Source organism: Saccopteryx bilineata, chromosome 6, assembly GCF_036850765.1.
Source record: "Saccopteryx bilineata isolate mSacBil1 chromosome 6, mSacBil1_pri_phased_curated, whole genome shotgun sequence".
Classification (NCBI taxonomy): Eukaryota; Metazoa; Chordata; class Mammalia; order Chiroptera; family Emballonuridae; genus Saccopteryx; species Saccopteryx bilineata.
In genome coordinates, this window is record NC_089495.1 from 182595305 (window position 1) to 182621243 (window position 25939).

Here is a 25939-nt window from a genome sequence, read left to right on the forward strand (position 1 = left end):
AAAAAAAATATTCATGGGATAATTCATAAAATTTGAGTAAGAACTGTAGATTAAGTAATAAATATTATATTGGTGTTCATTTTCTCTTCTTGAGAATTGTCATGTGATTATATAAGAGAATGTCTTTGTTTTTAGAAAATACACATTCAAGTATATAGAGGTATACATATATATGTACAACTTATTTTCAAATGTCTCATAAAAAAAGTGATAAAGATCGAGTTGAGGGAGGAAAAGACTACTAAGGCAAGCAGGGCAACATGATAATATTTGGGGGAACTGGGGGTGAAAGGTGTATGGAAATTTTTTAATACTATTTTTGCATTTTTCAAAAACCTGCTATTATTTTAAAACAAACAGAAAAGAATGTTCTTGGCACAAGAACCTCTGAAAACCTCTTAAAACCTCCCAAAACAGTGGGAATGGAAAATAAAGTTGTTGCGTGAGGGCCCTTCCTTAGGTATGAATTTAGGAGAATTCCTTCCTCTACTGTTGAAATTATATAAGGGTTCCAACAACTCTTTATATATATATATATATATTTTTTTTTTTTTTTTTTTTTTTTTTATTTTTGCATTTATCTGAAGCTGGAAACAGGGAGAGACAGTCAGACAGACTCCCGCATGCGCCCGACCGGGATCCACCCGGCACACGCACCATGGGGTGACACTCTGCCCACCAGGGGGCAATGCTCTGCCCATCCTGGGCGTCGCCATGTTGCGACCAGAGCCACTCTAGCACTTGAGGCAGAGGCCACAGAGCCATCCCCAGCACCCGGGCCATCTTTGCTCCAATGGAGCCTTGGCTGCGGGAGGGGAAGAGAGAGACAGAGAGGAAGGCGCGGCAGAGGGGTGGAGAAGCAAATGGGCGCTTCTCCTGTGTGCCCTGGCCGGGAATCGAACCCAGGTCCTCCGCACGCTAGGCCGACGCTCTACCGCTGAGCCAACCGGCCAGGGCCTCCAACAACTCTTTTAAATGCACTGTTTGCCAGTAGTACTTTGAAATTGTCATCTTCCAGGAGCATCTGAATTTCAGTTTTCTAGCAACTTTCTTCTCGGCCTGTTCCCTTGAAAAACACAGGGTTAAAGGTGTTAACGTCATCCGTGGCTTGTCAGACTGGGCTTGGTCTGAGTTTATTACCCAGAAAGGCCTTTTCATCACTGTCAGTGGTCCACAGCCATTTCCTATATTCAGGCCTACCTTTCTCTTTTTTCGCTATTTAATAAACTTTTTATTATGTTGCCGTCACATTTAGGTTTCCATTTACCCGGGGGGGGGGGAGCCTTTGAGAAGAGCATTTCACAGAAATTTTCTCAAAGCAAGATAATGGAGGGAAACCAATATTTTTCTTAGGAACCTGGACTTAGAATAAACATGGTATGAGACAGGGGTATAGTCACATTTTTTTTTTCTTTTTACCATATTACCACCTAATTATCCTGGGAAATTTATTTTTATTAAAGTAACTGTTCTTTCCCACCTGCTCTGTCATGTCACTTTGAAAAATATCTAGAGTTCACATGTGTATGGGTATGTTTTTGGATGCTTTCATAATATTGATTCAGTCTATTCATTGGTCTATTTGTTTATCCTTGAAGCATTCCCACACTTTCTCTATCACTGTAGCTTTTTAATAAGTTTTAAAATCTGAAGGAAAATATCTCCCCATCATGAGGTTATTGGTCATTCTTGGTCCTTTCTTTTTTTTTTTTTTTTACAGAGGCAGAGATAGACAGGGACAGACAGACAGGAACGGAGAGAGATGAGAAGCATCAATCATCAGTTTCTCGTTGCGCGTTGCATCTTCTTAGTTGTTCATTGATTGTTTTCTCACATGTGCCTTGACCGCGGGCCTTCAGCAGACTGAGTAACCCCCTGCTGGAGCTAGCGACCTTGGGTCTAAGCTGGTGAGCTCATTGCTCAAACCAGATGAGCCCGCGCTCAAGCTGGCGACCTCGGGGTCTCGAACCTGGGTCCTTCCGCATCCCAGTCCGACGCTCTATCCACTGCGCCACCACCTGGTCAGGCACTTGGTCCTTTCTATTTTCATATACATTTTAAAATTAGTTGTCAATTTCCATTTAAAAACGTGTTAGGGCCTGACGAGGCGGTGGCGCAGTGGATAGAGCGTCGGACTGAGATGCGGAAGACCCAGGTTTGAGACCTCGAGGTCGCCAGTTTGAATGCGGGCTCATCTGGTTTAAGCAAAAGCTCACCAGCTTGAGCCCAAGGTCACTGGCTTGAGCAAGGGGTTACTCAGTCTGCTGAAGGTCCACGGTCAAGGTACATATGAGAAAGCAATCAATGAACAACTAAGGTGTTGCAATGTGCAACGAAAAACTAATGATTGATGCTTCTCATCTCTCTCTGTTTCTGTCTGTCTGTCCCTGTCTATCCCTCTCTCTGGCTCTGTAAAAAAAAAATTAATTAAAAACGTGTTAGGATTTTGATAGAAATTGCATCAGAGCCATAGATTAATTTAGGAATAGGTGACATCTTTACAAGATTGAGAAAACTTGGCTTTTTGATTGCTGACAATATTCTGGATATAATCTTATCTTCAGTAGTACAAAATACTATTACCATAAGAAAAGACAAAATGCCATAGAGAAGAGCATGTCTCAGGAACGCTCCAAAGAAGAACTAAGGAGGAAGACATATGTCCCTTAAAACCCAGAGTTCAGATTAACCGTGATTTTTCACAAGGCTCCTGAAATAAGTTATCCGTCAATGTCTACCTAGGAAAATGAAACCACTAGAAGGAATTTAATGCAAGAAATAATGCACAGGGGGTTAAAAAGCTAAAATAAGGCAGCTGAGGAAACACTGAGGTTAGTAATTGCAAGCAGCCGTCGCACCCCTGGGGAATAGAGAGATGAAGGAAATAAGCGCCCTTACTAAAGCCCAGAAACATGGGCCACTTGCTAGGAGTGGGAAGCTCTGCAGCCTAGGAAGGCGGGCTTCGGAGCCAGTCCTGGAGGAAGGCCTTGATGGTGGGAGCTGGAACCACAGAAGAGAAGCAGCCACTGCTAGAGATGCATCCCATCCTCCTAAGAACAGAAAGGGGGAGAAACACCCTGGCTCCTTCTTTGTTTCAGTGCTAGTGCCTCTTAGCAGCTGAACATACCTGCAAATGACCGACAGGGAAACCTGGGAAGTAGCATTTGCAAGGGCCCATCCCTTGCAAACAGAGGAAGGAATCATCAGAAAACAACCAGACAAACGAATGACATATAACTGAAAACTACCAAGCAACACAGGTACTGAATTTAGATTTCTCCTCAAATTTAGTTTTACTTGCCTATGTAAATATAATACTATGTGTCAAGCACTGGAGTAGACAGGTATCCTTTGGCTACAACAAATTACACAGTCAATCCCAACATTAATGATAAAAGGAAATATCTCCTTCTACTCTAGTAGAGTTCGCCAGCCAGCCAGCAGTAAACGTGGGAGAGGTGCAGGGTAGACTCCAGGTCTACAGAAAGCGTGGTGTGCAGGAAAATGGCATGACCCTGAAAACTTGCCCTGAAAATGTGTATGTACAGAATTCTTTGTGTTCACAGCCAGTAGGACAAATATTTATCTCTTGGGACTTCAAGGTTTTTTCCTAATAAAGAGGACCATGTCAACAAGTTATTTTATTAGTAGTTTGCTACTAGAATAGAATATATTTAGTACCTGGTTTCTTATGTCAGATCTGATTCTTGATACACTTGGACAGAATTAAGAAATCACAAATAAAATCCTCATCTTAACGGAAGATGGAAACTATTTTTTAATCCGCTAAACTGTAGGTAATGTAACTTCATGCAGCTTGCATGTAGATATGTACTGATAGAAATGAACATTTCTCAAAAGAAGTCAGGAGACAGAGCTACAACCGTTCCGGTGTGACGAAGCCGGGACTGTTCTGTGCATGCCGCAGTTTGCAGAAAATCGGATGTGTTAGATGTACAGGTTCATTTATTTGTTTACATACTGGACAGAAAGTAAGAAATGGATTTTTAGAACAATGTGAGATAACTATGGTTGGGTCTGATGAATTGTTGACAAATCTATTCCAGTAAGGATCCAGAATGAGTGGAGAGTGCTCCCTGGTTTCTCATATGTTCCTCCTCCTTCTACGCGCGCGTGCGCGCGCACACACACACACACACACACACACATACACACACACACGCTGCAGTAGATGTGGTTAGTTTTCTACCCATTTCCCTCATTATTCCCACTTTAGAGCACACTGGCTTGATTTCCAGTAATCAGGACCTGCATTTCTTTGCCTGATGGCCTTCTCTGCTCACCTGAGCCAACAGTGCTATGCCCGAAGTGCTGAGGAAGTAAGGCCCCATGAGCAGCCTTCATCCGAAGCCGACAGGGGTTGGGGTATAAATCCCCCAGATTCCAGATCCCCCTGAGATGTGCATTTTGCATAGGCTCTGACAGTGTCCCAATGGCACTGACCCACAGTGAAAACTTTCTTGATAGCATGCTCTTTATGGCTGCTTTTCCTTCCCCATCTGGCTTCTCAATTCTTTGTTGATATTTCTTGGAATTATCTTCAAAATAAATTACTTGCAGTCAGATGATTGTCTCAGGATCTGCTTCTGGGGAAAATTAAACTATGACACATATATTCATAAACCTATAGCAAGCTATTAAATAAGGTTTTGCTTATTATGTCTGATTGTTGGCTGAGGCCTCAGAGCTAGAGAACATGGTGTTAAGTGCCCACCTGTTCCAAACAGAAGAGTCCATAGCTACAAGACTTACTAACATCGGGCTGAGCTGGCACAGTGCTTCTCGCTCACAACAACCATGCAAGGGGGACTAATTAGAGAAAGAATTTATTTGAAGGGAGTTTGTAGGGAGCCCTGTACTGTTTCACGATGCTTCCCTCTAACTCTGCCAAGTGAGCAGTCCCAAGAAACAACTCATAAAAAGCGGGGTTGCCTGCAGAAAAGAAGACTGATGTCCCATTTGCTGGCTGCTTGCTTGCTTGCTGAGCTGCAGAAACCCAAAGACTCCCTGTCATGCTACTAGAGGAGAGTAGGAAGGAGGCCATAGGGCAATTTAATTTGTATCCCCAGGAGTTCAAGAGTTAAGTGAAAAGGTGGAGGTGGGCGGGAGGTCAGCTGGAGCAGCCTGCAGTGGGCAGAGAAGACAGTGGCAAGACTGTCTGTATGTCTATTTCCCTGGGTCAAGTGGACTCCATGGAATGTTATTGGTCTCAAGTCATCCCCAAAGGTCTTTTCTTGATGGAACAAGTGAACCCTTGGGATGTACTGATAATGGTAGCTGAGAGGCTGTGAGAGGCCAGGCAGCATCACCCTTGTCTGCGATTGGTGGAGTGAAGAGGTTGTCATGGAGAACTCTGAAGAATTGACAGAGGACTCCTGTGAAAGGGCAAGCCAACATCTAGAGGTATGCCATGACCGAGGACATATACTATTCAAGAAAAGACTACCGAGGACACTGGCAAAGGCGAGCTCTGATCTCTCTTCTATCTCTTCTGATCCTTGACCTTGTTCCAAACTAGAAGGCTCTGGGGATGGGGGTGGATGAGGGGTGGGGGTAGGTAAGAAAGAAACAAAGAAGCAAAGAATGGACCACCCCTTCCATCTTCTCCATAACTATTTCAGGGTTATATAGCTGCTGGGAGCTGGAGGAGCTTTGAATTTGAGTGAAAAATAAAAATTTGAACTGTCTAAATGGTCCAGAGTTACTGAAAAGCCAGCGTTTCTGCCTGAGGTACTGTTCAAGGATCAGGAAAATTTGTCCCAACATGCTTGAAGGCAATTCTGAAAAGATTAAAGCTGTTTCCTAAGTGTTCCTTCCACGTTCAGCGTGTTCCAATGATAGATGTGTGACATGGCATTGAAAAATGCTTATACATAAGTGCTGCAATATATGAGGGGCTGCTCTGATTAGAACAGAAATCATGGGGAACCCTCAAAGGGTAAAAACAGATGGGTTCAGATTAGAGGAGAAGAATTGGAGCCTCTACAATAGGACGGAGGCAAAAGGTTAGAGGAGGCTTGCGATTCCTCCTAACACAGAAGCAGGTGGGAACCTGGTGGGGGCTGTTGAGGAGTCTCGGGGGGACAGCTGGCACAGGCACCCAGGTGATGCGGCCCTGCCTTTCTTCAGCACTTGTGCCAAGCAGTGGGAAGCAGAGACCTGTTCTATTGGGTTCTTCCCACTTCTTGGCTGTAACTTCTTTGCATCTCTGATGCTTTGATACCCACAGCCTCTTTCCCTTCTTCTCCTGAAAAAGCCTTCTCTTGATGGTGCTCTTCATAGAAATTTTTGAAATTTGGTCTCACTCCAAAATATGTATTTCCAGCACCAGGTCAGAAACAGTGGTCATGACCTTGAGATCACAGCAGGCTCAGGCCAACATGGCCGCTACCGGAAACGAGAAGCAGCCCTGTGCTGGCTGTTTTGAGGTCTCCCTCCTTTGTTCTGCCAGCAGAGTGCCCTTGGCCTTTCTCTGTGTGTTCATCAGGAGTCAGGAAATGTAACTTGGTTCTGCCTCTGTGTGTCTCAGAGATCTGTGGGACTTTAAGCCCTCTTTTCTCTTCTTCTGCAGCTGAATTTTTAATTATTTATGGCGAACATTAGAGCATAACAACTTCCAGGCAGGCCTCTCCTCCCCAAAAATGTATCCTGTAGATGTAAACTCCAGGAAAACTCCATGTAGGCTCATTTCAGTTTTATACCTATGAATATTTTATTTCCCAGTAATTCATAATGGCCCAGAGGAGCCATTATTGTTAAATAAATATGCATAGTCTAAAACCTCCCAAGATGTCATTACCCATATTTTTGATGTGGATAACAAAGATATATATGTAAGTGGGCCACCTCATACCTGCTTTATTTTTTTTTTTAATTTTTATTTATTTATTTATTTATTTTTTACAGAGACAGAGAGGGAGTCAGAGGGATAGACAGGGACAGACAGACAGGAACGAAGACAGATGAGAAGCATCAATCATTAGTTTTTCATTGTGCGTTGCAACTTCTTAGTTGTTCATTGATTGCTTTCTCATATGTGCCTTGACTGCGGGCCTTCGGCAGACTGAGTAACCCCTTGCTGGAGCCAGCGACCCTGGGTCCAAGCTGGTGAGCTTTTGCTCAAGCCAGATGAGCCCGCGCTCAAGCTGGCGACCTTGGGGTCTCGATCCTGGGTCCTTCCACATCCCAGTCCAACACTCTATCCACTGAGCCACCGCCTGGTCAGGCGCACCTGCTTTATTAAAGGGCTGCTCTCTGTGTCTTTCTCCTTCTCCCCTGGCTGCCTTTCCTTCCTTTTACATTCACTCACAAAACTGAGCAAAGGGCACCAAATACTATAACACAACCAGATAATCATGGTACTGCCTGAAATTGGAAATTACCAATGGACGAGCCTCCCTCAACTCAAGTATTTTTGTCTTTTAGATGACAAACCTGATGTTCTATCAGGTATGAAAAGAAATATTGGAAAATTTACTGGATTTGGTACCTTCTCCCCAGAAGTACAGGGCAGGCAGAATTCATAGATAACTTGGGAATGGAGAAAGGGCCTCTGCAGGAATGGGCCCCAAGGAGCGGGGTGGTACCCCAGGTCCTGTAGGCTAAAGCAGAAGAAGCCTCAGGGTTCATCAGAACAGAGTCTACTGGAAGAGGGGGCAGCTTCCAGCTTAAAGGTGGAAGAGGAAGTAAAGAGGCCTCCAAAAAACCCACAGAAGCAGGGTTGGTTGCTGTTGAAGAAAGCTCAGAGCAGCACGGGGAGATGGGAGTTGCCTTGAGGGGAATGGTTTAGTCACAGAATAGGGAACCCGAATTACCCCCATTCCTGAGTTCACCCAAGGACTCCATGAAATGGATAGACTACGTTCTCCAAAAGCTAAAGCAATGGTTTGTTTACATAATTGTTCAGTGCTTTATTGTGATACAGTCTGAACACTGTTTTGACAGTGGGGATGTAGAGAGAGAGAGAAAACGAGTAGAGCTTGTAAAAGGCAGAGTGTCATGTGCACACGTTCTTGTTCTCTGCTCCAGGTAAATCCACACACAGGTATTCTAGGATGCTACTACTTCTCGAGTAGAGGAAAAAGGACGCATAGAAAGTCATGCAAGCCTCAGAGCAGGCATTGCAATGCCAGGTCAGTCAGCGGCACTCAAGCTTCTCCATTTTATACCCTCTTTTTCATTTCTCCTGTTCCCTAAATCCAATCACTGGTGTCTTTATAACAAAAAAGAGAGGGAGATTTGGATACAAAGATAGAGAAGACCCAGGGACGAAAGCCATGTAAAGCTACACACAGAAATTGGAATGGTGCATCTATAAGACAAGGAACGAAGGACTGCTACCAACCACCAGACACTAAGAATGAGTGAGGAAGGATTCCTTTATATAGAGCAAGCATGGCCGTACTGACACCTTGATTTTGGACTTCTAGCTCCAGAATCATGAGGGAATAAATGTCGGTTGTTTTAAGCCACCAAGGTTATGGCAATTTGTCACCACACAGCCCTAGAAAACTAATACAGAATTGCAAGAATAAGGACAATACAATGAAGATGTGTAAGGGGGGTCTAAAAGATGGGAAAATTGGAACTGTTGTCATTTATTGAGGGTCTTTATATGCCTCCTCCATTTCTCTGATGTGCTTGCTGTGTCATACACATTATTTCTATTAATTCTAAAATAATCTAATGAGGTAGACTTCATCATCAGTTCATTATCCTCACTTTGAAGATAAGAACACCAAAGTTCAGAGAAATTAAGTGAGCTGCTCAAAGTCACACAGCAATCAATGACAGAACCAAGATTTAAAATAAGCTGGTTCAAGTCTGGCTTTAAATGTTCACCTTTCTTCCCCTGTGACACTCTGCCTCTCTGATGTTCTCTCCCAGGTAGGCAAGAATCACCTCAACAGTCTCCAATAATGGGGACAGTGATAAGATATTGAAATCCTCAATATGTATACCAGTGGTTCTCAAAGTGTGTGCCAGGGCACACTGGTGTGCCCTAGAAGATTTCCAGGTGCACTCTATGGTATTCTAGAGAAATATGTGCCTGTTGGGGACCAAAAAACCAACAGGGTTTTTGGAGTTTAGATTTTTGGGAGACAGAGGTGTGGGGAATTGGCTATAAGCTGACAATCTGACCAACCCCCCATGTCACTTGCCTGATTAGGTTGCAAAAGGCTGTTAAACTGTGGTGCTGGATTGTTTACTCCTCATGTTCTCTGGAAAGACTGGAGGCAAGTTTCTTCTATCCTTTGTTTGGTGTTAAGATGATATGTATGGTGGGGGTTTTCTGCACTCAACACAGTTAAGAGTAAAAAGAGAGGAATTCTTCAATGTATTGACAAGGAAATGAGAGTTTGCCTTTCAAATGTATGCCCAAACATTGAAGAGATCACTAGGACACATAAGGCTCATGTCTCTCATAAACACAAGAATGAAAAAACACGCCGGGACCTGCCGAATTTACTAAATCTTACTAAGAATGTATCTATACAGTGTGTCTGTAAAGTCATGGTGTACTTTTAACCGGTCACAGGAAAGCCACAAAAGACGATAGAAATGTGAAATCTGCACCAAATAAAAGGAAAACCCTCCCAGTTTCTGTAGGATGATGTGGCAGCATGTGAGCAGATGATGACATAACACCGTGTATACAGCGGAGCAGCCCACGGCCATGCCAGTCAAGATGTGAACGGTACAGAGGAAAGTTTAGTGTGTTCTGTGGCTCGCTAAATTCGAAACCGTGACCAAAGTGCAACATGAATATCGGCGCGTTTATAACAAAGCGCCACCACATAGGAATAACATTACTCGGTGGGATAAGCAGTTGAAGGAAACCGGCAGTTTGGTGCAGAAACCCCGTTCTGGTAGGCCATCAGTCAGTGACGAGTCTGTAGAGGCTATACGGGATAGCTACCTAAGGAGCCCTAAAAAATCTGTGCGTGAGCCCACATCGAACTGCACTGAATAACTATGAAACTGGGAGAGTTTTCCTTTTATTTGGTGTAGATTTCACATTTCTATCGTCTTTTGTTGATTTCCTGTGACCGGTCAAAAGTGCACCATGACTTTACGGACACACTGTATATATAAAAAGATAACTTGTTTTGCCATTTTTAATTTTTTAACTCCTCTTTTTTTATAAATTCTAAAAAGCATAACTCAAAAAAATGTAACATAAAAATGTTTTTTAATGTCAGAATAAATTTAATTTTGTTGTATTTATTTTGTTTAATTACCATAAAAGCACACTTGGATTTTATATATTTTTTCTTTAATATTTGTCTTAATTAATTTCTTTAATATTTGACTTAATTATTATAACATATTTCTCAGAAATTTGTATATAGTGTGCCTACAATTATTTGTAGGCTTTTAAATGTGCCTCAACTGCAAAACGTTTGAGAACCACTAATCTATACCAAGGAAGAAGGGCAAAGAGATTTTGGGACCCTAGCAGAATTCATTGCCTTTTGCATTGTAAAGATTACCTTGAACTGGTAGAAAGATTCAGACATCATTATGGAATAAAAGTTCAAATAATCACAGACATGCTTAGAAAAATATAATTAGGGGAACTGAAACCCTCTGTATGGGGTGGAAATGACCATCACATTCAAAAGAGAGCTGAGCAGCTGACGTTTATGTTGGTTACAACCATTTCTTTTTTTCTGTTTTTTTGAACAGTGCTTCATATTGGCATCACTGTCTGAAATTCAAGGAATGAAGATCTAATTCCTGGAATAGCAGGCAATAGTCACACAGTATTCTTCACTTCTGTAGACATAAGACATTGACTTAAAAATGAAAATGATTCCACCAGAGTTGTAAGGGAAGAAGCACATCAAACAGCTGTGGGTAATTGCAACTGTATTTGAATATATTTAATTGATAAAAAGATGATGACTTTGTCCCCCAAGTAGATTCATGTTGAATTGTCCTGGGTTACTGCTGTTTTTTGTTTTTTTTTTAAATTTTTTTTTTATTCATTTTTAGAGAGGAGAGAGAGAAGGAGAAAGAGAGACAGAGAGGGAGAGAGAGACAGAGAGAGAGGAGGGGGGAGGAGCAGGAAGCATCAACTCCCATATGTGCCTTGACCAGGCAAGCCCAGGGTTTCGAACCAGTGACCTCAGCATTTCCAGGTCGACGCTTTATCCACTGCGCCACCACAGGTCAGGCTGTCCTGGGTTATATAATATTAGGGTTGTATTTGAATTTGTATATTGATAAGGATAGTCAACCAAGGATCTATTAAAAGGGAACATTGCTGATATAGGTGCAATATTTGAATGGGGAGGGAATTTTAATGAACTCCTTATATTACCTTATTTATAAAAACACAATCTACATGTGAAATATAATTTTCTCATCTGTTTACTAAATTTATTAAGTCTAACATTAAAATTGCTGACATTGTTCCTATTTGTTTTTGTTTTAGAAATTATTTTAAATTGTGTTTTAGAGTCTCAATCTGTGATTTTAACTCTTGGGGTCTGATGTGGCTCTAGCAACTAGAATTGGTTTTCATTGGGCCCCTACCTAGTAGACAGCCATGACTATATTTCACTGACTCTGTATTCTCACTTTTGGGAAAATAGCCTCACTCTTCCGATGAGGTGTGATGGTACACACAGTAAAGCCCCACTGAAGCAGAAAACTGCGTAAAAATGTACAAATAAGACCTGTACACCCAGCACTCAGATTTTATCATTAGCATCTACTGTATTTTGTCTCTCCATCTATCAACTATCTACTCATCCATCCATCTATCTTATTTGGTAATGTATTTCGAAGCAAGCCCCACATGTATTTTTAATCATTTCCTGGGAGCTGTTGGACTCACACGGTGGGTTGTGTGTGGCATAGGGCAAGCTGTGTGCTGGTTTTGGTCTGTAACTGATTAGAGATTAAATAAGGGGCCTTCACTTCTGTTAACTTACAAAGCAATGCTTTAGCACAGATGCAAAAAGGAGGCTGGGGGGGGAGGGATGATGAAAAAGCAGCCGAGAGCTGATGGCTGCCGAAGCTAGGTGATGGGCAGGGAGTGCAAGTCTCTCTACTTTGATGGATGTTTTAAAATCTACATCTGTTGGCTTATTAAAAAGTTAAAAAAACAAAAAAAAAAAAACAACTCAGCCTGTCAATGAATATATTTTAAATACATATATTTTCAATGCATATATTTATATCCAAACCTGCAGCGTGTGTGTGTGTTTGTGTGTTTCAAATGAAATAATAACAAAACGACCAGAGAATACATTAAATTTTATCTATTAGACACAGAGATTTCATGTAATGGTTTAAGTAAAACTTTATTTTATAGAAGAAGTCTTTTTTTTAATTTTTTTAGCTAAGGAGACTGAGACAAAGAGAGAGACAGAGAGAGGGACAGATAGGGACAGACAGACAGGAAAGGAGAAAGATGAGAAGCATCAATTCTTCATTGCAACCCCTTAGTTGTTCATGATTGCTTTCTCATATGTGCCTTGACCCAAGGGCTCCAGCTGAGCGAGTGACCCCTGGCTCAAGCCAGGAACCTTGAGTTTAAGCCAGTGACCTTGGACTTCAAGCCAGGGACCTTTGGGCTCAAGCCAGCTACCTCACATCCACACTGGTGAGCCCACGCTCAAGTCAACAACCTCAGGGTTTCGAACCTGGCTCCTTTGTGTCTCAGGCTGATGTTTTATACACCATGACACCACCTGATCAGGCTATAGAAGTCTTAAGTAAACAAACAGAAAGTAATTTGCTGGATCATGAGCTCAGTGAGCTTTTATTATATAATAACTTCTGATTATATAATAAACTCCTTGAGGCCAAGGATCCTGTACGATACCATTTCTGTGTCTCCACGGCACTTAATCCAGGGTTCTGTGGAGTAAATGGTGCTTAATAAACACTGGCTGATAGGCTGAACTCAGGAAATGAATTGTTGATGAACAGTAGTTTAATTCTCCATGCAATAACACCACACAGCTCAATCAATTGGAAAAGCAGTTTCCTGAATCCGCCCTCATGGAGATTTGCACAGAATGTTTTAGCCTGAGGGGGACTTGGAGCTTTGCTAATGTCCTCATTTTGCAGAAGGAAATGGAGCTCGGAGGAATTATATGAGCCTCAATGAACATCCCATGTGGTAATGGCAGCATTGTTGCCTCTGACACTTACAATGGGCCTCTTTCTTTGGCCATATGGGTCTCAGAAGGTACAAAGTCACCTCCTACACTCTGACCCTTGCTCCTGGTTTAAAAATGCATGGTTTCAGTTAGAGGCAAGAGAAAGAACTTGTCAAGCTTGCTCCCCCAGGAGGCTAAACAGGAGATATGACTACAGAACAAGTTCGTGATCAGAAATTACCCAGCACTGTTCTGTGCCTAGCCGGGGTAAGATAAACTCTCTGGCCTTCAGGAACTTTCCGTCTGTTAGGGGAAGGAAGATGGACACATGTTAGTAGTCAGAGGGTGGTCCTGTTGTGTAGGATGAAAACGTAAATGAGTAGTTGGGTAGAGCCACGGCGGCTGGAAAAAGGATGAAAGGTTTTGGAAGCCATAGAGCTTGTATATAATGTTCAAGGATGGAGAAGAGGGCAGAATATCCAGGTTAGAGTAGCATAGACCTGGGTTTGTGTTTCACCCTGTGCGTGGTAAGGGGTTTGGGAGGTTTCTGTGAGGGACGGGATGGGATCCAGGTCTGACTGGACTTAGGAAGACCAATGTGGTGTGAGCGGGACTGGCAGCAGGGAGAACCTTGAAGAGGGCTTTCAACAGAGGACAGCTTGGAGCAAGTGAGAGCAGTAGCAAGGGAAAGAAAAAGGCAGATGTAAGAATGGTTTGCTCGGGCCAGTGTTTCTGTAAAAGCATGAGAGAATAAGGTCAGGGGGTTGTAAATAGAGAAACATGTCCTACGCTGGTCCATAAGGTTCTTGGACAAAAGAATCATTCTTTACAAAGGGGCTGCCATTCGGATCCCCATACCACGTTCTTTCTTGAATTTGTAAACTCGCTCATGAACATGAGCTCTCTGGTGCACAGGGAAAGTGATGTTCCCCTGGAAAAGGAAGGAAAGGGAGATAGCCAGGGCAGAGCGACCTGAGAGAATGGGAACAGGGAGAGGAAAAGATTCTAAAAACACCAGTGGTGTCACCTGCAACTTTCATGCTCTTATTTTTTACATGTAGATCTTCAATCCATCTGGAATCTATTCTTGTGTACAGTGTGAGGTAGGGATTTCACTGCTTATTGAATATTTAGGAATTCAACCTTTACGAGTGTTTTGAAATGCTACCCTTAACCCATACTACATTTCATCTTATTCTCTTGTTTAAAATTGTTTCCCATTGTCTTTAGACATGAAATTCAAATTCCTCATCCTGGCTTAGAAGGCCCCAGCCTGATTTCTGAAATTCATCCACACCTCTGCCCTCTGCATAGTGTGCTCCAAACATGGACATCTTCGGCCCAGGCAGTCCGAGCTGATTTCAGGCTGAGCTTCATGCTGATTTTACACATGCTCCTTCTGCTTCTGGCTGCTCCAGCCTTTGCACAGCTGGTTCTCATCAATCCTGCAGCTCCCAGTTCAAATGTCCCTTCAGTCTTTCTCATACTGCTCAGTCTAAAGCACCTGCCCCAGCCCTTACTATGTCATCTTTTGTTACCCCAGAGCATCCAGAATTCATTTTGGTATCAGGAGCGAGATGAATAATCTAGCTTTTTTGCTCTCCTCCCCAAGTGTGGGGAGCCAGCTACTTTAAGACCATTTGCTAAAAACTTCACATTTTCATTATGCATTTGAAATGCCACCTTTATCATACACTCAATTTCCATGCGCATTCATGTTTATTTATGGACTGAAGTCTTTTTCTTTGATCTACTTCTGTTTTATTGCTGCTTTAATTATTGTAGATTTAAAATGTTTTCATGTTTGATAAGGCTAGACCCAGTTTTCTAATTTTCCAGCCATTTATGTATGTTTTGTTTTTTAAAAGGCTTTGTACTATAGCTGCAAGGTAAAGAGAGATGCAGGTAGATCTGGGTTCACCTGAGGGAAGTTTCTCGCGATACTCCAGGAGCGAGATGGTGGGAGACCACAAGGTATAATAGTTTATTTATGCCATTGTAGTCTGAATTTTCATCATTATCCAGTATGCCACTTTTAGAGTTTTTGACATAACTATTATGTCACCTAAGCTATCATTAATTTAACTTTTTCAAGAATATTCAATTCCCTTTTATATTTTGAATACTTATATTAGGCTTATCCTATGTAATAACTGTAAGAGCATAGATTAAACATAGTGATTATAGTCTTCTAAGATATTAAGCTGAATAGGCAACAATGAAAATAATCACTGTTTGTCCATGTAAATTATCTGTGTACTACCAGCAGTTTGAGAAACATGGGTCTGAGGAAACCAGTCTCGTCTCTGGCTGCTCATATCTGTTGATTGATTGCACAGGTGGCTTTGGTTTCTGAAAATCATCAAGATGTTTACTTATCAACACTCTTCTGCATGATTATTAGAATCCAGTAAAAAGTCTTCAAAGTAAGCTTTAAAGTTTTAAAAGTATCACCATATTGCCTTGATCTAATACGATCTATTAGATGTGCCCTTACGTGGTCACGCAAAGAAACAGAGTAATGAAGTGAATGATAGTTACACAAACTTAAAACATGGTAGTAGTTCTCTTCTTCGGAGTTCTGATGCGCCTGCAATCAAATCCATCTTCCCAAGATGTCCAAAAGGCCACAGGTGGTATCATAGACCATCAGAACCTCCGCAGAATGATCTTATGTCAGTGAAGTGATTCGTAGGGAAGAATTCGACAATAATGCCAGAGGCCAGAACCTCAATGTCCTAGCCTCTTAGCCTTTATTAAAAGTAAACAGAGATAAATAGAAAATGCCATCCTGACTCCATGAAGATCAAATTAAGGCATGAGATTGCAGAGAATCAAATGTCTTGTACCGACCTGTCACAAGCACTTACTCAGATACAAACAAGAACACGCCACACTTTTTTTTTCCCATCAGGTGATTCTGGCTTTTAGACTTGTAAATTCCCTGCTTTCAAAGTCTCACCATTAGCTGAGAGCCCACAGCACTGATCTTAATAAAGTTTACAAAATTATTGATACTAAAATCTCACTGCCAAATAGAAGCTGCCACTTCTGGGCATAGAGATTCAAATAGCTAGTAGCTTTTGTCCTTTAAAAACAGTATAAAACAATCCAGTTTCTTTCTTTGGTAGCCATGGAAACTAATCTCCAATATTTCAGTGACTGCTTGATACTAAGAACTATAGCATTCTTCAAGGGCATCTATTAATTCGCTTCACATTAAAAAAACAATAAAACTAGTGACCTTAACATTCAACTTGCAGATTTTCAATTATAAGTCCCACTGGTTTCATGACTATTTGGGGGCTAGTTGAGTAGGAGAGGCCCATGGAGAAAGATCACTGGGCCGATCACCTGGAGGCTTGTCTTATTCATTACCTCTTTCCTACAGTTTGGGTCTCCTTCGGGTGGTGCTTCTGCACTTCTGTGGGGAACTGTTTCTGATCTTCCCAGGCCTGGTAGCCTTCGTATATCATTCCTGACCTTTAAAGGCTTCTCTCTCCATCCAGAGTCCCCAAGAGACCTGCAAGTGAGGGCACATTCACTCTGAATGTGCATGTCTAGGCTGATCTACTTGCATAATCTGGTTTCTGGAAAGTTTAGGGGGTCTTATGCCAATTAAGTAAGTTTTCTCCAAATCTAGTTGCACAGTATTACCAGCTTCTCTGTCTCCCGTCCCTCACCCAAAAAAAAAAAACAAGTGACACAACCCTTGTCTGTTAATGTAATTTGTTTGGAGAACTGTCAAGGTAGAGATTGGTGGGAGTGGGAGGCTTCCAATGACAGTTTCAGGGAGCTTGGTGCCAGGTGATGCCAACTACCAACTGAGTCTCAGATGGGGGTTCAGAACACGGTGGTGGAGCAGAGCACCTGCCAGCACAAGCCTGCACTGGCGACTTAACACCACGGAGGGTATAGTCAGTAACACGATATGGTGTCAGACGGGTACCAGACTTACTACGGGTCACTTCATAAGGTCCATAAATGTCTAATCACCATATTGTACACCTGAAACTAATATGAAGTTGTACGTTAACTATAACTAAGAAATAATTTTTTAAAATAATCTAAAAAAAAACCCAAATAGGTGAAGCCGGTCCCTGGTGAAATCAGGACAAAGCAGGGGTGAGGGGGTCAACCATTCAGAGGGTGACAGAAGCTGCTGACAGCAGGCAGGCAGAGGGCAAAAACAACCAGAGAAAGGAGTCCACCTGGGCAAAGGATTCTTCTTTCTCTTCCACCACAAACTGCCAAGGCCACAGGCATCTGCCTCGCCTACCATTACGGAGCCAGCCTCATTGAGCTAGTCTATCATAATTAGCGTACAATGCTTTGGTGGGTGAAGCATGTTTCTTTTCTCCTCACCATTCACATTTGCAATCTGGTGAAGATGAAGACACTCTCTTATTTTTTCTCTAGTTGGCAAATCTTAGCTGTTGTTTTAGAAGGTCCAAATGTTCCTTCCACTTCTGGTTAGTATTATAAGAGAGGTAATTCTGGATCCAGAGAGGAAAGGGTATGACTAAGATGTGATGCACTTTTTTGGAACCGTATTTAAATCTTTTGTATTATTCTGGGATATACATTCTCCATCACGTGGTTGCAGTTTTACAATGTGGTGTCGTTCCTGCACTTAATTCCGCATAGAGCTTTATTCCCTTTAAAAACCTCCGCAGATGGAAGCTTGTTCCCTTAGATCAGGTTTCCCCAGCAGTAGACTCTGAGTCAAGGATTCAGTACAAGAGATTTATTAAGGAGAAGCTCTTAGGTGACACCAGGAAATGAATGGGAGGACGGCGTAGGCCTGATTTGGAGCAGAGTGCTGGAGAGTTAATTATGTCTCAGAGCATGTATTTCTTTGAGACAAGAAAACTAGGTTTTTGAACTCCCAAACTGGTCAGTTACTGGCCTCTGGCCTAGGGGGATGGTAGGAGGGAGTGTGGCCATATGGGCTATAAAATTAGCAGACACTGAAGGCTCTCTATATGGGCTGAACAACCTCTAGTGCTTGGTCACAGATGCCAGTTGTTGATGGCAGAGCACTTAGCTGGGGGCTGGGCACACAGAGCCACAAGGCAGATAGGAATGGATCTAGATGCACTAACAGTGAGGCCACAAGGCTGCCCTCCATATCCATACGGCTGCTCTCACCTCTGGGCACCACTTATAGGTCTTTCATCAGGTTCTGCTGCAAGAGGAAATGAATCACATCTTTGGAAAGTCCTGGGATCGGCTTTTCATCATCCAGAGACACACTCCCTTCTTCCAGGGGGTAGAAGCGGGCGTCCCTGGAATGCTTCTGTAAGACCGAGCAGCCATCACGGTTGAAAATGACCCGGGCCATCTGAAAACTGCGGAGGGTGTAGTTCTGGTTCTCCTGGCCCTTCAGTTCTTCGATTTTCTGAGACAGGCACTGGCAGACAGCTGCGGAGAGCGGATTTTCAGAGGCAGACTGTGGCTGGCCAAACATTTCATAGAACCTATCCAGGGATTCCCGAAGTCCATCATCCTCTGCATTGGTCTCTGGTTGGCCTTTCAAAGAAGGATCAGACCTGAAGTCCTCAGAGGTCCAGGAATCATTCTGTGTAGTATTTAGGCTATTGGTATCTGCAAGAAAAACACATCCCAGAACTTGAACACATATTCAAAAATACCAGAAAGTCATCCAAGAGCAGCAGATGTCTCTTTTCAATTCAACACAATCACTGCTCCTGGGTAACGGGCAATGGGCAGAATCAGATGATTCCAGAATCTGTTCCCATCATTCTGGAGTCATGCCATTTGTTTGTTCAAAACAAGAACATCTTTCTTGCCTGAGTTAAGGGTTCTTAATCTCAGGTCCTTGTAAAGAAGTTCATGGTGGCTATGAACTTGGATGGGAAAAATAGCATATATTTTCACTAACCTCTACCTAAAATTAAACCTTTTCTTCCACGATGAATGTAGGTAATAAACCCATTAGCGGCAGTACTATTGACTTTGTCACCAATAGATCACAGCTATTTCAAAACACATTAAAGCAGCGGTTTTCAACCTGTGGGTTGTGACCCCGGCGGGGTCGCCTAAAGCCATCGGAAAATACATAATGCATATCAGGTATTTACATTCCGAATCATAACTGTAGCAAAATTACAGTTATGAAGTAGCCACCAAAATTATTTTTTGGTTTGGGGTCACCGCAACATGAGGAACTGTATTGCGGGGTCACGGCATTAGAAAGGTTGAGAACCACTGCATTAAAGCTTATTTAAGGTGCTTTGAAATATCATTTATGCCCATTCCTGTGCTATAGACTGAACTGCGTTCCTCAAAAATTCATGTTGAAGCTCTAATCCTTAAAGGAGATGGGACTTGCTGGAGGTTACTAAGGTTAAATGACATCATAAAGATGGGACCTCAATCTGATAAGATTGATGGCCTTATAAGAAAAGGAAGATTTCATTATTTGCTGATGATATGATATACTATACATACAAAACTCTAAAGTCTCAGTCAAAAAACTACTGGACCTGATAAATGAATTCAGCAAGGTGGCAAGATATAAAATAAATATTCAGAAATCAGAGGCCTTTTTAATACACCAACAATGAACTGTCTGAAAGAGAAATTAAGAAAACAATCCCTTCACTATTGCACAAAAAATATAAAGTACCTGGGAGTAAATTTAACCAAGGAGGTTAAAGACTTGTACTTGGAAAATTATAAAACATTGATAAAAGAAATCAAGGAAGATACAAACAAGAGGATGCATATACCATGTTCATGAATAGGAAGAATAAACATCATTTAAATGTCCATATTACCCAAAGCAATTTATAAATTCAATGAAATTCCTATTAAAATACCAATGACATACTTCAAAGATATAGAACAAATATTTAAAAATGTATATGGAATCAAAAAAGAACATGAGTAGCCTCAGCAATCTTGAAAACGAAAAATAAAGTGGGTGATACCACACTTCCTGATATCAAGTTATACTACAAGGCCATTGTACTCAAAAGAGCTTGGTACTGGCATAAGAACAAGAATATAGATCAATGGAACATAACAGAGAACCCAGAAATAAACCCACACCTTTATGGACAATTGACATTTGACAAAAGAAGTAAGAGCATACAATGGAGTAAAGACAGTCTCTTTAACAAATGATGTTGGGAGAATTAGACAGCTACCTGCAAAAAAATAAAACTAGACCACCAACTTACACCATTCACAAAAATAAACTCAAAATGGATAAAAGACTTAAATGTAAGTTGTGAAACCATAAGCATCTTAGAAGGAAACATAGGCAGTAAGCTCTCTGATATCTCTCACAGCAATATATTTGCTAATTTATCTCCACGGGCAAGTGAAATAAAGGACAGGATGAACAAATGGGACTATATCAAACTAGAAAGCTTTTGCATAGCTAAAGACAATATGAACAAAATAAAAAGACAAACCACACAATGGGAAAACATATTCGACAATACGTCTGATAAGGGGTTAATGACCAAAATTTATAAAGAACTTGTAAAACTCAACACCAGCAAGATAAACAGTCCAATCAAAAATGAACAAAAGAAATGAATAGACACTTCTCCAAAGAGGACATACAGATGGCCAATAGGCAGATGAAAAAAATGTTCAACATCACTCATCATTAGAGAAATGCAAATTAACCACAATGAGATACTACCTCATACCAGTCAGAATGGCGCTCATTAACAAAACAATACATAATAAGTGCTGGTAAGGATGTGGAGAAAGGGGAACCCTCCTGCACTGCTGGTGGGAATGCAGACTGGTGCAGTCACTGTGGAAAACAGTATGAAGATTCCTCAAAAAATTAAAAATGGAGCTGCCTTTTGACCCAGCCATCCCATTTTTAGGAATATATCCTAAGAATACCAGATCACTGATTCAAAAGAAGAAATGCACCCCCATGTTTATGGCAGCATTGTTTACAATATAGCCAAGATCTGGAAACAGCCCAAGTGTCCATCAGTGGATGAGTGGATTAAAAAGCAGTGGTACATATACACAATGGAATACTATACAGCCATGAAAAAGAAGGAAATCTTACCTTTTGCGGCAACATGGATGGACCTGGAAACTATTATGCTAAGTGAAATAAGCCAGGCAGAGAAAGAAAAGTATCATATGACCTCACTCATTTGAGGAATCCAATGAACAATGTGAACTGAGGAATGGAATACAAGCAGAGGCAGGAGCAAAGGGACCAGAGGAAAAGCAGACAGAGGGAAAGGGGATGAGAGGATGGGATCAGAGAAGGGAAAGAGATTGGTGAAATTATATATACATAACACAGCATTATAGAGAGCAGAAAAGCAAATCCTGGAGGGAAAGGGGAGGGCGTTAGGGGGAAGGGGGCAAGGAGGATGTTGAGGGGAACACGGGGGTGGGGGGATGTATTTTGTGGGACACTTGAATCTATGTAAACACAACAAATGTAATCAATGAAAAAAAAAGAAGAAAAGGAAGATCTCTCCCCCCCCCCCCCACTTCTCTCTCTCCATGTGCAGAAACCAAGGAAAAGCCATATAAGGACACAAGAAGAAGGCGGCCTTCTGCAAGCCAGGAAGAGTCCTCACCAAACCCTGACTGTGCTGGCAGGCTGATCTCGGACTTGCAGCTTCCAGGACTGTGAGAAAATAAATTTCTTTTGTTTAAGCCCCCAGTTTACGGCAGCACACAGAGACTAAGACAACTACTATGATAACCCCAGTTATTAGTCCTGACATTATATCTTATTATTTAAGTATTAACTTAAAAAAAAACATATTCCTTATATCACACATTTGTTCTTTAAATATTTTAATAACTGCATTTAAATTTTTGCCCTTGGTAATCCTATATATTTTACTTTATGCAGTTAAAAACTTTACTCCACAAAAGGGTTGATTGGCTACCAGATGCCAAAGGGACCCATTGTGCTGACACAGTGAAGACACCCAGTGCCGACAGCTCTGGGCATTGACACTCTTCAGGCATTTCTTTCTCCACTACCTACAATAACCCTGTAGACTCTTTATCTCTAAATTAAAATCATCACTCTTGTGTTTTTTTAAAGGAGTAACAAGTAAATAAAGTATTTCAATAACAGACAGTAGGAAACCAGAATTGGAGCCAAATCTTAGTTCTTGATCTAACTTTCAGTACCCTCTGGGCACTGTCATTCTTTTTTTTTTTCTTTACAGAGACAGAGAGAGAGAGAGAGAATCAGAGAGAGGGATAGACAGGAACAGACAGACAGGAACAGAGAGAGTTGAGAAGCATCAATCATTAGTTTTTCATTGCGACACCTTAGTTGTTCATTGATTGCTTTCTCACATGTGCCTTGACTGCGGGCCTTCAGCAGACCGAGTAACCCCTTGCTCGAGCCATCGACCTTGGGTTCAAGCTTGTGAGCTTTTTGCTCAAACCAGATGAGCCCACGCGCAAGCTGGCAACCTCGGGGTCTCAAACCTGGGTTCTTTGCATCCCAGCCCGATGCTCTATCCACTGCGCCACCGCCTGGTCAGGCTGGGCACTCTCATTCTTTTTTTGTTTGTTTGTTTGTTTTTTGTATTTTTCTGAAGCTGGAAATGGGAAGAGACAGTCAGACAGACTCCCGCATGCGCCCGGCCGGGATCCACCAGGCACGCCCACCAGGGGCGACACTCTGCCCACCAGGGGGGATGCTCTGCCCCTCTGGGGGGTCGCTCTGCCGCGACCAGAGCCACTCTAGCGCCTGGGGCAGAGGCCAAGGAGCCATCCCCAGCGCCCGGGCCATCTTTTCTCCAATGGAGCCTTGGCTGCGGGAGGGGAAGAGAGAGAGAGGAAGGAGGGGGGGGTGGAGAAGCAAATGGGCGCTTCTCCTGTGTGCCCTGGCCGGGAATCGAATCTGGGTCCCCTGCACGCCAGGCCGATGCTCTACCACTGAGCCAACCAGCCAGGGCCGGCACTCTCATTCTTAACATTAGGTATCTCTTAAGTCCTGGACGGATAGCTCAGTTGGTTAAAACATTGCCCCCAAACACAAAGGCTGCCGGTTCGATCACCAGTCAGGGCACAGACAGGTGCAGATTGATGTTCCTATCTCTATCTCTGTCTCTATCTCTCCCTTCCTCTCTCTAAAATCAATAACTACAATTTTTTTTTAAAAAAAGGAAATTTCTAAAGTCTCTTGAAACAAATTTCTTATTGTGTTCTAGAAATGATTTTACACAAATAATGTGTAAGTTGCTGAATTCCTTACACATCCACCAGTTTTATGCTTTAAACTTTTATACTTTAAATCAAAAATATTTTCCTTTTTTTTTGCTCTGATATAAGCTGTAATTAATTACTAGCTTTAATTCTCCACACCCACTCCCCACCCCCGCTAACTGAATTACATAATAGTTATAATAAAAATATCTGTATTTGCTAATGATGAAGAAAGTTGGTTGGAGTTTTAGAAAAGGAGCTGAGATTTGGGGTGTTGACTCTAGTTTTGCTACCAGCTAGAAATGTCTCCTTGAATGAGCCAGACCACCTTTCTGAGCTTCGGTTTTCTCATCCACAAAGCAGTTCTACTAAATGTTCTCTCTTCTAGAATTGCTATGGTCACATAAGAAACAGAAAAGTATATGATCCCAAACATTTGGGCCTCTAAAAAGAAAACAGATGCATGTTCTGTGAGATACACGTAGGTCCACACGTGGACAAGCACTCATTGATCCAACACACAATTAGCCCACCCAAAGCAGCCATTTATATAGAACCTCCCATGTAGCATAGCATGAACTTACTAAGTAACTGGTCAATAACTCTGAAAGGCAAGATTTTAGCTTTTCATCTGAGTTTCATTTTTGTATTTAATTTTAATTTTTGAAAATATGTGTCCTAAATTCAGTGTCCAAAAGAACCCTCAAAAATCTAGCTTTTCTTTTCTGTTTTTCATGCAAATATCAAGCAGACTGCAATTCACCTTCAAAAGAAGCCTTCTTCCACTCTAAAAAAGGCAGTGACAATGTGGGCTGAGTCATTCACTGTGTCCGTTCCTTTGACACAATGCCTCCAGTTCATTTCAGTCTTTGATTTCCTTTTAAAATTTGCTTTATTACCAACTACAAAGCCATCTCTCTAATCATATGGCTGGAGTGGCCTTTTGGACCGCACTGTCTCTGCACCAGCAAATACAGCTCATTGCTTCTCTTTTCCTGATGCACCTCTGTGTGGACACCAGCGTGGATCTTTGATAACTCGGTCAGTTCCGCTCACTGGGGCATCCTCGCAGCTATGTTCCTGCCCTGCCTTACTCTACTTGTTACTAGAGTGCAGACTGGCAGGGCTCTCGGCCGGGAACTGGAATGTCTACTCTCGTGAGAGGCTGGGGATGTTTTTGTGTCCGTGATTGGAAGGTGCTACTTGCATTTAGTGACAGGGGTCAAGGATGTAAATATCCTACAATGCAGAGCAGAGATTTCTAACTGGTATACCACAGGAATTTTTAAATCATGCAGTACTGATTTAGTCAGAGGTACTGGCTTCTTTTCCCTGATTGTCAAATGTTAAAAAATGACAACAGCCAACACAACAATAGCTGTTCAGTGTGAATGAATCAAAATTAGACTTTTTTTTGTGGGTCAAATCAGCAAAAATTATATTTCTTGGTGTGCCACAGAACTTTTTTTGTTTTTTGTTTTGTTTTTATTAAGTGAGAGGCAGGGAGATAGAGAGACAGACTCCCACATGCATCCCGACTGGGATTCATCCAGCAAGCCCTCTGTGTGGCAATGCTCTATGAGGTCGCTGCTCCATTGCTCTGCAACCCAGTTATTTCTAGTGCCTGAGGTAAGGCCATGGAGCCATCCTCAAGTGCCTGGGGCCATCTTGCTCAAAGCATTTGAGCCATGCTGCGGGAGAGAAAGAGAGAGAGAGAGGAAAGAGAGAGAGAGAGAAAAAACGGGGGTGGGAGGGTGAAGAAGCAGATGGTTGCTTCTCCTGTGTGCCCTGACTGGGAATCAAACCAGGGACTTCCACACACCAGGCTGACACTCTACCGTCGAGCCATGAACTTCTGTAATCAGTTTATGTATGCCATGAAATGAAAAAGGTTGAAAATCACTGATGTAGAGGGTAGTTCCACACAACAAAGAATCATCCTTTCCCAGATTTCAAGAGTGGCCCTTCCTCTCTCAGGAGCTCTGGCTCAAAGGATGGATTCTGGAGAGAGTAGAAGCGTATGCTGAATCCCACTGCATTGTAATATACTGATTTGCCCTGAGCTCCCCTTTGCTGTTGATCCCTGCACAGTGGGCTTCTCACTGGTACCCATTTGCACCATGCATTCCTTCCTTTTCAGACCTTGAGGTGTGTGTGTGTGTGTGTGTTTGTGTGTGTGTGTGTGTGTGTTTTCTAAGCAAAGGCCCAAGTACCAATCTCAATTCCGGCATTATCTAAATTGGGTGGAACTTTCTTCTTTATTTCCATACATTTTCAATCACAAATATAATTTCTTTAGGAATTAACTGGCAGAAAGAAAAGGAGTCCAGCACTTCCTGTGGTGATGCTTTTACGTACATTGTTTCTGGTCACCTACCTACCAGAGCATCCCTGCTTAGCTTTTCTTTTAAAAAGTATATTTTATTTATGAATTTTTAGAGAGAAAGAAAAAGAAGGAGAGAGAGACAGAGAAACACTGATTTGTTGTTCCACTTATTCCTGCATTCACTGGCTGATTCTTGTATGTGCCTTGACCAGGGATCAAACCTGCCACCTTGGCGTATCGGGACAATGCTCTAACCAACTGAGCTACCCAGTCAGGGCCT

The 25939-nt window shown here is 42.1% G+C and overlaps 1 protein-coding gene across 3 annotated transcripts in view; it reads right to left on the reverse strand.

Moving 5' to 3' along the window:
* Positions 1-12277: 12277 nt before the first annotated feature.
* SHLD1 (shieldin complex subunit 1) overlaps positions 12278-25939 on the reverse strand; it is a 142431-nt gene continuing 128769 nt past the window's right edge. For all 3 annotated transcript variants that reach the window (XM_066237960.1, XM_066237959.1, XM_066237958.1), the window contains one exon: positions 12278-18746. In XM_066237960.1, the coding sequence (XP_066094057.1) occupies positions 18304-18746 (443 nt within the window). In that variant the 3' untranslated portion in view covers positions 12278-18303. The remainder of the gene's footprint in view (positions 18747-25939) is intronic.